Raw genomic sequence first — 16,809 nt, forward strand, 5'->3', positions numbered from 1 at the left:
ATACCAAAGAAACAAACAGCCATTTGTCTTCTACCTCCTGCACAACAAAGATTTAGTCTGGTGTAGCCTCCGGTGGATCAAAGACAATTGACCTGTCTCCTGACCCAGGTATGATTGGACTGAGCACAGGGTGGGGTGGACACACATTTAACCAACTATACAGGCCATGAACCACCACTGCCAAACCCCTGTCCAATCTTATCCTGAAATGGCCGGTGCGCGGGTGCACATTTTTGTCTTAGGACACCCGATTCAAGTTATTAACTAATCAAGGTCATCAGTCAAGTCCTTGATACCAGAATCAGGTGGCACAGTGCCGGGCTAAAACAAAAACCTACACCCACAAAGGCCCTTTTCGGAAAACACTGGACACATCCCTGATCTAAAGCATTTTCTTCATCAAATTAGCATTAGCTAGCTGCAGTGTTGCATAGTCTTTTTTTTTGTTTCTTTTTTTTTTTTACATGAACTTCGTCCTACCCTGATTGTTCTGTGCCAACTGAAACAGACATCAAAAACACAACAAAAGAAGGGCTGGCAAACAGAGCAGCGACACCAAGCAACGGGTTTTTTTTGGAGTTTCTCACAACAGCTCAGGGATAAAAGCAGTGGTCATTCTCAGGTCAGAAGCTGGCCGTTCACCCAGCAGCCGGTGCCTGGGGAACACACTGTGTGTGGGAGACAACACTACATCACCTGCCAGGAACTACAAACTCTGCATTTCCTGTTTTCTCTGCATTTCCTTTCACAGGCCTGTCCCCCCCCGCCCCGCCCCCCCCACCCCCCCCCGCTGCCGGGCCCAGCCAGTCAGGGAAGGCCGAGAGGTATCGATTTACTTCAACAAGATGGCAGACTACTCTCCCGGTACGGAGAGCAGAGAAGGAGGAAGTGGCCATTTGTGGGGAAAAAAAACATCTGCTCTTATGCTGATAACACACGGTAATACAAAGATAAGGCAAAGTATTTTTCTGATCTATTCCCTGATAAAATATGTGTCCATAGCTTTTAGGATTTGGAAAATAAATCCATTCCCATGAAAGCCCCGACTGTCATGGTGACTTATGGATGAGGTAAGTGCTTTTTCTGTTCTCAAGTAAACTTAAGTGAACTTCCTGGGCCTTTTAGGCAATTTTGAAATTCTAGCAAGTTATGAGCGTTAATCAGATGATAAATCAAAGATTAAGTGATTGATACTTTAATCAGCCTAAAAGCACATATTTCTCCAAAAGCATCCATTTGCATTTCTGAAAGCAGGACGGCTGACATGTTTTCTGTCAAAGAACTGCACTACCTCTTCCCTGATTGGCTGTGTCAGGCAGTGGACATGTTGACCACACCCTCTACTTCTGGTTTATGTTTACTAGGCCAGCATCATCTAAGTTATGGGCAGAAGGCTGAAATAACAATATGGAGTTGTTCCCATTATTAATTCATCACTAATACAATAAATAGTTCTAACTCCAGTTTTGATAATGAAAAAAAAAGAGTTCCAAAGTTCTTGGTTCCAGTACCAGGGGTGAAGGTGAAGCCCCATCTGCCCCATCATGTCCTTAATGAGACAATAGATAGCAGAGGTTTAAAAAATAATCATTAAAGATCTCAAATTCGAATGCACCAACATTTGAGAAATCCCATAATTGGTGTCACTGAATTTGAATGTCCTTCCCAGGCCAAGGCCTGGGCTGGAAAGGGGAAAGTAACAGGATAATAAGCAACAGAAAAGCTCCCCTCCCGCGGCCCAGGGGGACTAGGATTATTTCGGAGGAGGGCGGGGTCGACCAGGGCCACAGCCGAAAGCGTTTCCCGGGCGTCCACAGGCAGCTGAGAAACAGCACTCGCCACGGCAACCAGGCCCAGGGGCAGCTTCTGTGCGCGAGCAACCCGACCGCCATCATTTCCTGCAAGACCACTGGGCGTAAGGGCCCAAACTGCACTGAGACCACTGGGCTTAAGGGCCCAAACTGCACTGAGACCACTGGGCTTAAGGGCCCAAACTGCACTGAGACCACTGGGCTTAAGGGCCCAAACTGCACTGAGACCACTGGGCTTAAGGGCCCAAACTGCACTGAGACCACTGGGCTTAAGGGCCCAAACTGCACTGAGACCACTGGGCTTAAGGGCCCAAACTGCACTGAGACCACTGGGCTTAAGGGCCCAAACTGCACTGAGACCACTGGGCTTAAGGGCCTGCACTGAGACCACTGGGCTTAAGGGCCCAAACTGCACTGAGACCACTGGGCTTAAGGCCCAAACTGCACTGAGACCACTGGGCTTAAGGGCACCACTGCACTGAGACCACTGGGCTTAAGGGACCCAAACTGCACTGAGACCACTGGGCTTAAGGGCCCAAACTGCACTGAGACCACTGGGCTTAAGGACCCAAACTGCACTGAGACCACTGGGCTTAAGGGCCCAAACTGCACTGAGACCACTGGGCTTAAGGACCCAAACTGCACTGAGACCACTGGGCTTAAGGACCCAAACTGCACTGAGACCACTGGGCTTAAGGGCCCAAACTGCACTGAGACCACTGGGCTTAAGGGCCCAAACTGCACTGAGACCACTGGGCTTAAGGGCCCAAACTGCACTGAGACCACTGCAGCCCCCCTCCCTCCCCCTCTGGCTGCATCGCTGTCTTTCTCTTTCCTCCTTTTCTCCCTGAACATCTGCCCATTTTCTCCTTCGCTCCATCCTCCCCATCCCCGCAAATCCATCCCTCTTTTGCTCGCCGCTTTTCTAAATTGCTGCAAAGCCTTTGATTCCAGTTCACACTCAACAGCAGCATTACATTATACAATAAGATTACACTCCAGTGTGGCAAGATATGCAGTATGAAGCACAAACTTTCACTTCTCTCTCGGTAAAAAGGAGTCAACCCGCGCCTTTCCTTATAGTCGGGACAAACCAAATAAGCCCGTTTCCTGTGAAAAAGCCCTTCCTCCTCCTTCCCTCACAGCACACTTTGCCTGCCTTTCTGAAAGCTCTGAAGAGACAATCTGCATTCAGTGAGTGACAAACACTGAAAGCAAAACATCTTTGGCACCGTGCCACCAATTCCTGCTAGTCCCACCGTTGAGACGCGCAGCAATTGTGGGAAATGGATAAAACACGTCGCTGCTATGCCAAGAAACTGGGCGAGCGACTCAGAGGCTGCAGGTTCAAATCCCAGGTGGGACACAGCCGGTGGAGAACCCTGAGCAGGGAATTTAACCTGAGCTGCTTCAGTAAATATCCATCTGCATAAACAGAACATAAAAATCACGTGAGCTTTTCACGCCACTGTCTTCTAAGAAAAGAAATGGAGCAAATAATGCAAAGTAAAGCAAAACAGAGGCAACGGCCAACAGCCTACACACACTTTGTTTTCTTTGATTAATTATAACTGGGTCGCATGCATATGAACATGCGCGCAATTTAGTGCCTCATTTCTGGTCTCGTCCCAGTGTGGTCTCCCTAAATCTGACACCAGTCACAGAAACCCAGAGACAGGGGCAAGGGGGGGGGGGAAGGGGTACTGTCAGTTACCGCCTCCATTTCCAAAGGTCCTCCAGCGCCCTCTCTTTTTGCCAGGAGCGGCTGACTGGGTGCCTGAGCGGACGGCCGCGCGAGCCCGGACGCGCTCGAACGAGGGCCGAGGCGTAAAACGACACCCTCGCACACGGCCCGAGAGGAAGAGAGAAGAGCGGCCGAGACAGGAAGGAAGGGAACCGTGAAACAGGACGCCGGGCCGCACAAGACAATGCGCTGCGTACAGCGTATCTGTGCTATAGGACACAAAGAGAAGGGGAAGGATATATATCAAAACAGGAACGCAGCCGACAAAGCTTGTAAAGCTCTCCTGAAAAGTCTGGTTCACAGGTAATTTGTCCCTGCTGTGGAAAGGTCTCAAGCACGGGGAAATATCAGAATAAAAAAGGAAAGCAGACATCGATTTCAATCCCCTTTTTTGTTGACATTGATTTTGGGCACCTTCTTAACGTGTGCTATTCTGAATTGCTATTCCAAATGCTATTTAAGTGAAATGCTATTTAAGTAAGACGATTTATTCTGCTTATAACTTTGGGGCAACTAGCAGGTTTGTTTTTTGGCTTGTAAGGCAAGTGTAAAAAAAAAACCCCCAGTAATGACCGCATGCCAAGTGCCAGGAAGGCATATCGGACATCATTTAGAAAAACAACGTTCAAAATGAAACCAGTCTTTAGAACATAAAACCCACAACAAACTCTTATCGAACCCGAGCGTGACACCACATCCTCCTGCCGCCGTGTGAAGTAATGTGTTTATTTATGACATCATAAAGGCTCTGTGACTCAGGGCCTCTGGAGGAGAGTTGCCCCGGCGCCCGCCCGCCTGCTCGCTCCCGAGCCGCGATCTCCCCTCGCGCGCGGGAGCGAGGGGCGCTATCGCTCGATCTGCCTCCGGGCTGCTGGGAGAGCGCAGAATAGAGCCCAGCCCAAAAGATCGTTCTCATTTCCTGCGCCCCGATATTGATCTCAACGAGGGAGCCATCAGGCAGAAAATTACAGCAAGAGGACCGGCACCCCGCTAGCACTGCGCAGAGCAGGAGGAGCACAAAGAGGACAGAGAGAGGGAGGGAGGGAGGGTAGAGTGAAGGGGAGAGAAAGAGAGGGAGCGAGGGTAGAGTGAGGGAGTGTGTGTGTGTGTGTGTGAGAGAGGATAGAGTGATACGAAGAGAGAGAGGGCAGAATGAGGGGAGAGAGAAAGAGGGAGCGAGGATAGAGTGAGGGGGAGAGAAAGAGAGAGAGAAGGAGCAAAGGTAGAGCGATAGGGAGCGAGGGTAGAGTGATAGAGAGAGAGAGAGAGAGAGAAAGAGAGAGAGAGAAGGAGCAAAGGTAGAGCGATAGGGAGCGAGGGTAGAGTGATAGAGAGAGAGAGAGAGAGAGAGAGAACAGCAGGGGAGAGATGGAAGGAAGAGAGAGTCCGGAGGCATGAGCGTACATAACACCTGTCACATGTTTCGGAGAGCCAGTTTCGCCAGTGCGTCTGCTGCTCACTGAGCGTGTGCAGGTATTCCACACGTCACATGGTGTCCCTGCCCTAACCTGTGGGTCTAACTTCCCTCTGGCGCCTGGCAGAAGCCTTCCTGTAGCCTAGGTGCTCAGCCATATGCTACATTATTTCTACAGTACAGTGATCTGTATGTATCGTAGCTGGGTGGACAGGGGGGCGGTTGGGTTGGGGTTGGGGGTGGGCGACTGTCAGGGGGTGGGGACGCCTCGGGTTGTTTTACAGACTGACATTCCTGCCGCACAGAGATATGCGGAAGACGTTTGGGAAGGGGGGGGGGGGGACACAGAGAGGGGTGGAGAACGTTAATCCTTGAAAGGGAAGTTGGCTTAATCGGGGCAGAGATTACAGAAGAATGCAGAAAGACACTAAAATGTAAATACGCTGCTCATGATCCGTCACTCGCCCTCACGCACTGACACACATAACATACACACACACACACACACACGCACAACACACACATATAAACACGCAAACACAGACACGCACATATAAACACACAAACACAAACACAGACACACATGCACAACACACACATATAAACACACAAACACATACATGCACACACAAATGCATGAACACACACGGGCGCATAAACACATGCATGCGGACACACAAACACATAAACGCACACACAGCTGCTTACTCCACACGAGGTGAATAATGCATTTAAGATACATTTTCCATTTAGCGAACGCTCTTATCCAGATTGATTTACAAAGGTGCTTACACCAGGGTTTAAGCAAAGACCAGAGACGACACCAAGATATCACAACGGCAGCAGCAGCAAACCTAAAACACAGTATTAGGTTCAATAGTCGGTGCGAGGGGAAGTTTGAGGATGTTGTGCTTTAAGTAGCAAATGGGTCTGAGGGTGTATTAATAAACGCAGCACGGAGCTCTCCATATCACTCCTAACACAATCCTGTACCTGCGAAGAGCAATTCTTCTGTGAGCAGCTGAGATCGTATACCCAACACAGGTACAAAACCAGCGTTGTGCTGGGCACTGGAATCTATGCTGTTCCATTCCACTGCCCAGACCTTTACTCCACTCTACTGTACACTATGCCCCCCTTGCCTCACGCACCAGTGTCTGTGTGTACAGGGCGCCCAATCAGAAACACAAGCCCAGACACAGAGATAAGAGCAGCCAATCAGAGTAGACCGACTGGATTTGTAACCAGTGCCCACACGTCTACCCAACAGAGCCCTTAAGAGCAAAGAATTCAAAGCATATGTAATATGCTGGCCGTTTAAGCCCAACCTCAACCATGAAGGTGGGAGAGGAAGGTCATGTGATCTACATTCCACACCCACCCCAGTTCCAAATCTGAGAACCTGATCATGGACAGGAAAGAGCTTGAATGCCCTCCTATCTGATAATGCAGGAGCAGATAATCCAAGGGTGGGGGGGGGGGGGGGGTGTAGATCTTGGCGGGACGCTCAATCGCCACGGCAACATCATGCACTCACCTCATAAACAACTGCCATATTCATAACACGACAACCACAACAAAGCCCGTTTACGATGCGACACTGATGTCTGTTTGGAGCGAGAGCCTGTACACACCATAAAAACCCATAATAAACACAATCCTGGACCTCTGCAGCGGAGCCAACATGGCCGCCTGCCGTACGCAAACCCCTGCCAGTCCCCTACTGAAAGGTCCCTGCCGCTGGGCAACAGATAATCGCGTCGCTGGGAACCATCCGAAGAGGAGACGGACGGAAAGGAAGACTGTTGCCATCTCGCCGTCGTCCAACCGGCCTGAGATTTCAGAGCTCCACTGAACTCAAGAAAATCCCACCGGAGGCCAACCAATGAAAGGACAGCTGTGGATCGCAAGGTGGAAGCTGGAAATAAATACTTCATGCACATCCAGCACACAGACAGCCTGGCATCTGCTCCTCAGAGATGAAGAGGTAGGGAGAGACAAAGAGAGGGAAGGAGAGAAAAAGAGTGGTAGAGAGAGGGAGAGAAAAGGGGGGGTGGTCAGGAAGGGGGGGGAGAAGAGACGGAGCAGGGACCTTCCAAATTAAGCAGGAATAATCTTTGCTTTTGTCTCATACTTCTTGAACCGTGCTGGGGAGTCATTTAAAAAAACAAAATGGCCTCCTCTACATCGGTCATTCCTTGACCCGTGGAGGCCAGATGGGGAGATGAGCATAACTCTACCCTCCCTGCTCTCCACACACACACACACACACACGCATACACAGGCTCACACTCACACGCACACACACGCACCATTCTTGTACCAGGGTAACGTGGGATGCCAGAGGCAGGAGCAGACAGGACACAGAGAGCAGGGCGGGGGCGGCGCTGGGCCTACCTGTAGCCTCGATGTAGCGGATGCACTTGTCGATGAAGAGCGGGATGGGTCTCTCGGGGGACACCACGCTGACCAGGGGGACCCCGAAATAGGAGTGCCGGGGCTTCGGCCGCGTTCTCTGGAAAGGGGGGAGAGAGGCAGAAGTGAGCGGAGGGGCCACGGGGGTGTGAGGTACAGCTGAGAGCCCAGAGCCTGTGGGCCCTGTCCTCCTTTCTCCACATTCTTAGACTGAGCCCCCCACACCAGGAGAGGAAAACACACACAAGCACACACTCCGGCAGATAAGACATCTGACATTCCTTCTTCAGGAGTGAGTAGGACTGTATAGTGGAGATGCCCTCAACTATAAAGGGCAAATGTATGTGACCGCTCACGTGCACCAGTGCTCTCACTTGGACTGGGTTTTCCTCATTCATATAATTAGGGCATACTCTCTTATATTCTCTCCTCGCCCATCCCAGAACAAGGTTCCCGAACTGCCATTCTAAACAGGCTTTATTGGCGGACTGCCGTATGAAGGCCTCCTTCCGGCTCGATGGGGGTCCCCCCCCCCTGCCAGAGCCCACTGCCCCCATATTTAAGACTCTCTCCCCCCTTTGTTTACCTCTCCCTCATATAGCTTACAAGCGCCCATGATGTGCAGCCAGGAAAAAATGCGAAGAGACAAAACAAGAGCCCTTCAACCAAAGGTGGAAAAATGCCTTCATTACAAAACATACCGTAATGAAAACAGAAACCAGAAGTCCCTCCTCCTACTCCCTCCCCCGCACTCTACACACAGACACACACACACACTCACACATGCGCTCACTCACACACACACTCACCCTCTCACTCACACACACACACATACACACACGCAGTGTGCGCTCCCTGGTGCCGCGCCAATGGGGGTATTAGAAACAAACGGAGGAATTTAAAACATTTCACTCGTCAGACGGGGCGATTTAGAGGTGTGGTGCAGAGGGATTGTTTAGAGCGGTTATTCGGTGAGCCTGCTGGGGGGGGGCACCGCCAAACACTCGACCCCCACTCACCAGAGAGCCAGAGTAACAGGACCCAGGGAACGGACCCCCACTCACCAGAGAGCCAGAGTAACAGGGCCCAGGGAACGGACCCCCACTCACCAGAGAGCCAGAGTAACAGGGCCCACGGAACGGACCCCCACTCACCAGAGAGCCAGAGTAACAGGACCCAGGGAACGGACCCCCACTCACCAGAGAGCCAGAGTAACAGGGCCCAGGGAACGGACCCCCACGCACCAGAGAGCCAGAGTAACAGGACCCAGGGAACGGACCCCCACTCACCAGAGAGCCAGAGTAACAGGGCCCAGGGAACGGCTGGAGGCCTCAGCAGGCCGGGGACCAGGAGGAGATCAGCCCAGGAGCTCCAGCGTACGCCGGGCTCCAGGGCCGCAGCGGTTACCGCCGCTCTTACACCGCTGAGCCCCCAGGGGGGTGCGTACACACGCTTTTATAGGTCCTGTAGCCGCCTTTTAATTAAAGGCCCATCTCGACCCCGTGCCCGAAAAACAGGTAACGCAACCCCAGGGGCCCGTTAGTGCTCCCATCCAGCGATAAAGACCCTGAAGCGGGGAGAGAGAACATTCCGGGCCTCCCGCACCTCTGGGGCCAAACACCGCCCCGTTTTCCCAGCGCTGGGGCGGGGAGGAGCCGCCGATCGAAGGCGGGCGGGCGGCCTGCTGCTCCCTGCGACACGTCTGCCGCGGAGCTCGGCTACGCCGAATCGGCCCTGACTGACAGGTCTGATCGTTAACAATTTACACAAACGCCGCGTGGGCTTATTTAGCGTCTGCAACAAAAAATAAATAAACAACATTTAAAAAAAATAAAAAGAGGAAATAAGAACACCAATTACCCATTAGGGCTCATACAGCTTTCACTGAATGTTCCCAGCTTTCAGGGTGAAGTAAACTGCCACGAGCTGGATGGATTGGAAGCATTAGGCCAGAACTGAAGTGCTGTTTCAAAAGGCGAAAGAGCAGATTTGCCCATGCAAGTCCCGCCCCTGGCATCCGCCCACAGCCCTGTGCTGCCACGAGAAGCAGTGGATAAAGAGGAGGCAGGGAGGGTGGCAGATATGACCGGACAACAATGTGCCCCGCGTCTGGCCCAAAAGCAGCAGCGTCAGGTAGAGGACGGTGTGGTACCCATCGTCATGGGAACAGTCAGAAGTAGACAAGCACGGGGGAGAAGGAGGACATTTTTGTCCAACTTCCTGGAATGTTTTGAAGCTAGTGACCACGCTGAGGTCTTGCAAAACCACAATGCAAACACGGGATTCAAACGTTTTTCTACCAATGTCAAAATAACAGCATCTACACGGTAACAAGATGTGTGTGTAAATGATTGGACTAAATAACGAAGAGCAGGTGTTGGTGTGAAATCCAGAAATGGATCCACCCTCCAGGAACGAGGTTCCCCATACCTGCAAAATGCTATGGATCTCGGCTGGCCCAGCGCCTTTACTGACTCAGCAAATCGGTGGTGCAGCAGGGCTGATACCTCTGCTGTGATCCAATGAGAATGGGGGACAGCCAAATGACTCAACCAATCAGGAGCCAGCTGCATTGAACTGCACCTCTGGCCCCTTCAGTCGCCATGAAAAAACAAATCCTGTTCATACAGCGTTTCTAGGTTCTGTAAAAGCATAAAAAGGAAGGTCGGAGGAACTCCCACCACACACACAGGAAGATGTGGTTTATTTACAGTCAGTGTGCCAGATAAGGAGTAAAATTTGAGGAGTTGAAAGCATTTCTTGAAATCCATTAAATTCCATTCACAAATGAGATCTGTATCAATAAATGACTTGACACGGCTTTGACATTCATTTACTTTTCTCCTTAAATCCATGAAATGCAGATTATGCTGCAGTGTCGACTCCAGTGGAAAATAGTGCTGTATCGCATCAAAGGAACCAGAGCCTTTCGACCACACACTCAAAAGCAGAATTTACACTCACTTTTCCTGCCACATAAACCACCGCATGTACACTCAACCTATACACACCTGCACACGTACATACAAACACACGCATTGGTATACACAGTGGCAGGCACGTACAGTACACACACACACACACACACACACACACACACACAAATGCATCAGTGTTCCCACTCAAATCCATTTCTATTCCCCAGTTTTTTTACTTTTCAACGGCACATTAGGGATGAGAATAAAATTTGAAAGGACTACTTTTCATTGCTGCCAAAGTTCCCATGAAACTGGGCCACTTGAAGATGGAATTGATGGGGGAAATGTATAAGTATGTACCGTAATCTGGGTGTCTACATTGCTATCTATTGAGAGTGAAAACAAATTTTTTTTTTTGTTATGTTTTTGAATGACATTTAAAACCTTGGAGCTAGTCTATTGGGCAACTAAAGGGATATTACCATTATTTCTTCAAAATATAATCAGACCCCACATGCCTACAAGGGCCCCCAACCCCCTAAACCTGCAATGTCATATCTCCTGTCTGTCTGGTGGTGGAATGAGCTTCCCACTGCAGTCAGAACTGCAGAAGCCCTGCCCGTATTCCGACACAGACTGAACACTTTTCCTTTCCTTCTTTGGATGTCCCATTGAACAGTTACAAGCTTTTTAATAGTTACAGCTGTTATAGGTAGGGTTATCTGTGAAGTACAAGTGACTGTCATGAAATGTAATGTGACAATACATCAGGCAATGAACTATACGATACTACGTAATTTAATGTGGTGAAAACGGTTGAAAAGGGTCTATGAAAGGTTACTGAAGATCCCTGACATGCGTGCGGGTGTGCTGTGATGTGAGATGTGAGATGTGGAGCAGGAGGTGCGGGCGTGTACCCTGGTAGTCCGGCGCAGGCTCCTCAGGATGATCCTCCTCCTCGGGGCCTCGCCCTCCTCGGTGATGGAGTTGTCCCCCTTGAGCGCGCCCACCTCGTCCTCCTTGGCCTTGGGCGGCCCCCCGAGCTCGTCGTCGCTGCCGATGGAGAAGCTGGTGCGGAAGCTGCTGAACTTCCCCAGGCGCTTGGAGCGGTCGCGGTACAGGCGGGGCTTCACCCCCAGGGCGGACAGCTTGCGCCGGCGCTCCAGGGAGCTGCTGTCCGCCTCGCTGTCCGAGCCGTTGCCCCCGCCGTTGGAGTGCGGCTTGTTGGCGTTGCGGATGGTGATGATCTTGCCCTGCGTGCTGTCGTGCGGCACGGAGTATATGTTCTCTTCCTCGGTGGGCCGGGGCTTGGCCACGGCGTCCATGGGCTCGGCGTAGTCCGAGGGGTCGTAGCCGGCGTCCCCGCCCGACGCCCACGTGACCGCCGAGGGCAAGGAGCGGCGGTTGACGCCCTGGTCCATGTAAGGGCTGAGGTTCACCTTGCGGAAGTCGAAGGTCACGGTGGGCTTTGGCCGCACCTGGGGCGGCACCTTGTTGTTGAGCCTGCTCTCGAAGGTGCTGATGTCAGAGATGACTGAGAAGGGGTCGCTGGCATCCAGGTCGGGCAGCTTGAAACTGGAGGTCAGGGTGCCGTCGTGCGAGGGATACGGGGGTGAGGGCTCCACATCATCCTCCGAGTCCACCTGGGTGGTGACGGGGCTCGGGGAGCCACAGCGCGGCGAGTGGACGCTTTCGTTGGTGCTGCAGGCCTCCGCCACGTTGTCATACATGTGCGTGGCCTCCACGATGGTGCGCTTCTCCACCACATCTTTCAGGAAGGGCTGCAGGAGGTCTATCCGGTGCAGGCCGCCCACCACCCCGCTGGGCCCGCACACTACGCTGCTCAGCCGGGCCTCGATCTCGTGCGCCAGCTCCTCCCCCTGGGCGAGCTGCTCCCGGGACGTCTCGCAGTCCGCCAGCTCCGTCTGGCTCTCCGTCACCGCCAGCAGCTGCACGGGGATGATGTCCTGCACCTCGCACAGGAAGGCGCAGAGGGTCTCCAGGGAGGCGCGGCGGCGGGCCGAGTACACCGCGATGTAGCCGTGGACCAGCCTGCTCTTGCGCAGGGAGAAGGACGAGTGGTAGGAGAGCAGGGAGAGCTCGATGCTCTGCCGCTGCCCGCCCACCGTCAGCTCCAGCAGCACCGAGGTGCCGCTGGTCAGGCTGCTGGTGGGCCGGCAGTGCTGGGGCAGCAGGAAGGGCGCGAGGAGCTGCTCGACGTCGTAGGAGTCGCCGCACATCAGGCACATGACCACGCGCAGGTCGACCTCGGGACTCTGCTGGTGGTGCGAGTCCCTGAAGCCGGGGGGCGGAGGGGGCAGGGGCGGGGAGCTGCTGCCCAGGCTCCTTCGCGAGTCCAGGAGGCCCTTCAGGACCTGGTTGATCTGCTTCTCGTTCACGTTGCGCCCGTAGCCCACACCGGGCGAGGCCGGGTCCAGGAAGCTGCACTGCAACTTGCCGGCCACCTGCTGACCCTGGACGATCAGGCTGTGGGCCGTCTCCCCGCCGATGTCTCCCACCGACCCCACACCCCGCTTTGTGACTAGGAGGAGCGACATGGGGAGCTGGAGCATGTGGTTGTCCCTGCGACCTAAGGTGGACTCCCGCACCCTCTCAATGCTCTCCATTACATAGGACAGGGACTCCTTGGAGTTATATAGGCAGAGGCAGCCATGTGGGGTGAAGGTGGGCGTGTGGAAGGAGTTGACTGGCAGGCGCACGTTCCCCTCAATGGGCCGCAGTGCCAGCTCGTACATCTTCCCGTCTAGCACGTACCTGTCATCGTTTGTGCACAGTGCTCGGATCTCATTGGCCAGCTCCCTGGCTAGGCCGTCCTTCCCCAGAATCACCAGGTTGATCCGGTCTGCCTTCCCCTCGCCAGGTTTCAGGCTCCCATCAAAACACGGGTACCGGGTCGGGAATCGGGTCGCCAGGATCTGCTCAATCTTGCTGTCCACACACTGTGGGCTGCTGGGGCATGTGTCCTTGGTGGGGTGGTAGACAAAGTGGATGTGCTTGAGCACCAGGGCATCCCTCTCAGCCTGCAGCTTCTGCAGAGCCTTGAATCTCTGCTCCTCCCCCAGCACCTCCTGAATAGCCCCCATTTTCTCCTTGCTGGGCTTGGCGTCCACCTCAAGCTCGTAGAACAGCTCGGAGTACTCCAACAGGAGTTCCTGGAAGTCCTCCTTGGCCCGGTCGATGATCTCCTTCTGGTGCCGGTTGTAGATGTCGAGGTACTCCGGCTCCTCCAGCCACTGGTAGAAGTCCTCGTTCATGATGAAGCTGCGCGCCTCCTCCCAGGGCTTGCCGGGCGTGACGAAGGGCGAGGCGCCCAGCTTCTCCTTGAACTCCCGGCGCATCTCCGCCCGCTTGCGCTCGTTGCGCAGCTGCTCCAGGTGGGCGTCGTAGACCACCTCCGCCGCCTCGGTCTCCAGCAGGTCCTGCGGGATGCGCTCGTCCTCCATGTTGTCGATGTGGGGCGTGGTCTCCCAGGGCGTGTCCTCCAGAACCACGAACCAGTGGCCGAAGTCCCGCTTGGTCTCCAGGACTTTCTGCACCCCGGACCAGCTCAGGTGGTCGATTTCATCCAGATCGGGCACTAAGGAGTTAAGGGCCTGCGGCAGGGTGCTCAGGTAGAGCTTCCTCCTCCTCTCTATGTGCTCCTGCTTAAGCCGGTGCACGTGCTGCTGGAACAGCTTCTTGGCCTTCGTCGTGCCCTCCAGGAAGACGTACTCCTTGTACTCGGAGGAGGTCTGCATGCGGCGGCTGATATTGACCCACGTCTCGTTGTGGTTCTTGACAATGCGGCTGACCAGCCACTCGTAGCGGTCCTTGGCGGAGGCGATCTGCTGACTCTGCTGCTTCAGCGCCTCGTAGTAGGGGATGATCTTGGGCTTGCCCCGGCTCTTGTCGATGAGCTGCACCAGGGTGAGGAAGGCCAGGTCCACGTTGACATTGGAGCGGGCCGAGGTCTCCACCACCTGCAGGTTCTTTTTGGCCAGGGCGAAGGTGTGCGAGTCCTTGATGTAGCGCTCCACGCCCTCATCGCACTTGGTGAGCACCAGGACCACGGGCTTCTTGGTCTTAGCCAGCTGATTGTAGAGGTTGGTGACAAACTTCATCTGGTCATCGAAGCTGCGGTTCATACCCCGGCTCACGTCCACGCAGAGCAGGAAGCCGTCCACCATCAGCTTGCCCTCGGGCATCTGCTTCTGCTCAAAGTCCTGTTCCAGGCCCAGCTGGTCTGTGCAGATGTACATGAGCTTCTCAGCGGAGGCCAATTTGTTGGAGGCCGCCCTCTTGATGTAGGGCTGGAGGGCAGTACTGCGGTGCGGCTGGAAGGTCTGGTCATCGATGAACTCTGTCTGCTCCACCACATGCATCCGGCACTCCGGTGCTTCCTCCAGAGTCCGCGACGCCTCCCCCCAGAACAGGAAGTGGTCGTTGTTGACAACCCGGCCCCCAAAGTCGCTGGTGCTCAGCACGGAGGTGTGGTCCAGATCAAAGTCGTCAGCGCTCGGGCGGACAAAGCGGTTGCAGAGGCAGGACTTCCCCACCCCGCACTGCCCCTTTTCCTTCTCCGTCCCGGACAGACCCACCACAACCAGGTTGTAGGTGGGCGTCCGGGGATCTTGTTTCTTCGCCATCATTATCACACGCGGGAACTCATCCTGCTGTGCCTGGAAGCTCGAGAGAGGAGTCTGCCTGGGCACGTTTCCATGCAACTCTCTCCAATCCTCTCAAAAAAATATGTTTTTGTTCTTTATTTTTTGGCTTATCTTCAGTTCACTCACTTTTGACTGTTTTTTTAAAATTGTATTTGTGTTACAGTTTGTGTTGAAGTGGTTTTTCCTTCGTTTTCACACGCTCTTGGCAACATCCAAAATGTTGTTCATTTTTCAGTCCATTTTAACATCTTGGAGCTTGTGTCCAATGGAAGAAGAGAGGGTGAGGAAAGAGGGGAAATGGGGGGAAAGGGCTGGTGGGAGGGGGGACGTGGGCAGAGGGGGTGCTGGCAGGGATCAGGCGAAAGTGCAGGAGACCACGCTAGCCCGACCCATCCTTCTCCCCCGGCGATGTCGTTCTGCAGCAAAAGGTCTCAGAGCTGTCCAGCCCAGGTTCGTCCCTGGAAAAAGAGAAAGAGATACTTAGAAATGGAACCAGAGAAATGAACACCACACACATGGCGTGAAATAGTCACTCTGAATCAGAAAGTTTTCTCAAGGTCTGTGTTCCACTAAGGATCTAAATGAATAGCTAACAGATATGTTAAAAAGCTTTTATTTTGAAAAGGAATATGCTTTCAAAGAGTATCTGATGAAATATCAACACAAACTAACAAACTTATTGGTACTCTAATGGTAACTGAGTTCAGGGGTTGCCAGGCAATGGGTTTCCAGATAGCAGAACAGAACACAAGATTGGTATTGCAAGAGACCTGAATTTTACAAAGCAGGAGATCCAACAGGCAAAGATGACTCCACACTCCCAGTGATTCTTGAACACATGTAATCATTTCACTCCCACAAATGCACTGCGAGATGAAAGCTTTGATAAGTAGTCCTTTGCTGGAGTTATTAATTAGTCGACAAGGGAACCCCAGCTGTCTTATAAAAGATTGCGCCGCACGTTGGCTGCTTTCCACCAAGTCAAAAAAAAAAAACACGCTTTTTCCGGGTTTCTCCACAGGCAGAATCGAAAACAAGGGCCACTTGTGTTGGCTGATGTACCACCACTAATTACACATGCAAATGAAAAGAATCAACATCGACACATTTACCTGGAGGTAATAAACTGGCAGCTCCATATCATTCAACAGTCTGGAGTTACAGTCTCTTGCTTAAAATGCATTTCCAACATGCAAATTAGCCGCACAATAACACAATCAAGAGTTTTTGCACCAATGCAGGCTAAAAATCCTGGAAACAGACACCGATGATCGATTGAAAAAAGGCCTCAGAGGAACAACTACCTTGTACATTGCTATCTGAGAAGAGGCCATGTTTTTCAGTTGCATTTGAAAAAAACATTACAAGACATTATCGTTTTTTTAAAAAAAACACAAACGAATAAAAGCAAACCCGTGTATGATTCAGCGATCTGAGACAACTATTAGAATGAAGTTTTTTTTTTAAAAAAGAAAACTCTTGAGTCAGCCCAGCGCACAGATTTGATTTTGGCTTGTCAGTGAGCATGTGCAAACAAGCTTCGCTGACAGCATGACACACTGATGAAGCCCAGCCCTAAGTCCAAAACTGGCCGTGTGCCGAGGTAGAAGACAAGAATTCAGCCAAGGGGAATACAGAAGTCCCATTTTGCGCCAATTTTTCTTTCTTTTTTTTTTTTGGAAAACGGACACCGAAACGTCCGCAGCACACGTCCATCAAACAGGGAGGAGGAGGAGGAGGAGGATTCCCCCCCCCACCCCCCAAAAAAATGCGAAGCAACAGATTCAACTGGAAAAGGGACACCTGCTGAAGGCCGCTGAAGTGCGTGTGGTGAGCCCGG

General features: G+C 52.7%; 1 protein-coding gene across 1 annotated transcript in view; it reads right to left on the reverse strand.

Moving 5' to 3' along the window:
- arhgap35a (Rho GTPase activating protein 35a) overlaps positions 1 to 16,809 on the reverse strand; it is a 69,637-nt gene that overhangs the window by 9,491 nt on the left and 43,337 nt on the right. The window contains exons 2-3 of the mRNA XM_064301290.1: positions 11,220 to 15,427; positions 7,367 to 7,484 (exon numbers count right to left, since the gene is read on the reverse strand). Coding sequence (XP_064157360.1) covers positions 7,367 to 7,484; positions 11,220 to 14,951 — 3,850 coding nt within the window. The 5' untranslated portion in view covers positions 14,952 to 15,427. The remainder of the gene's footprint in view (positions 1 to 7,366; positions 7,485 to 11,219; positions 15,428 to 16,809) is intronic.

The sequence above is a fragment of the Anguilla rostrata genome, chromosome 12, assembly GCF_018555375.3.
Source record: "Anguilla rostrata isolate EN2019 chromosome 12, ASM1855537v3, whole genome shotgun sequence".
NCBI lineage: Eukaryota > Metazoa > Chordata > Actinopteri > Anguilliformes > Anguillidae > Anguilla > Anguilla rostrata.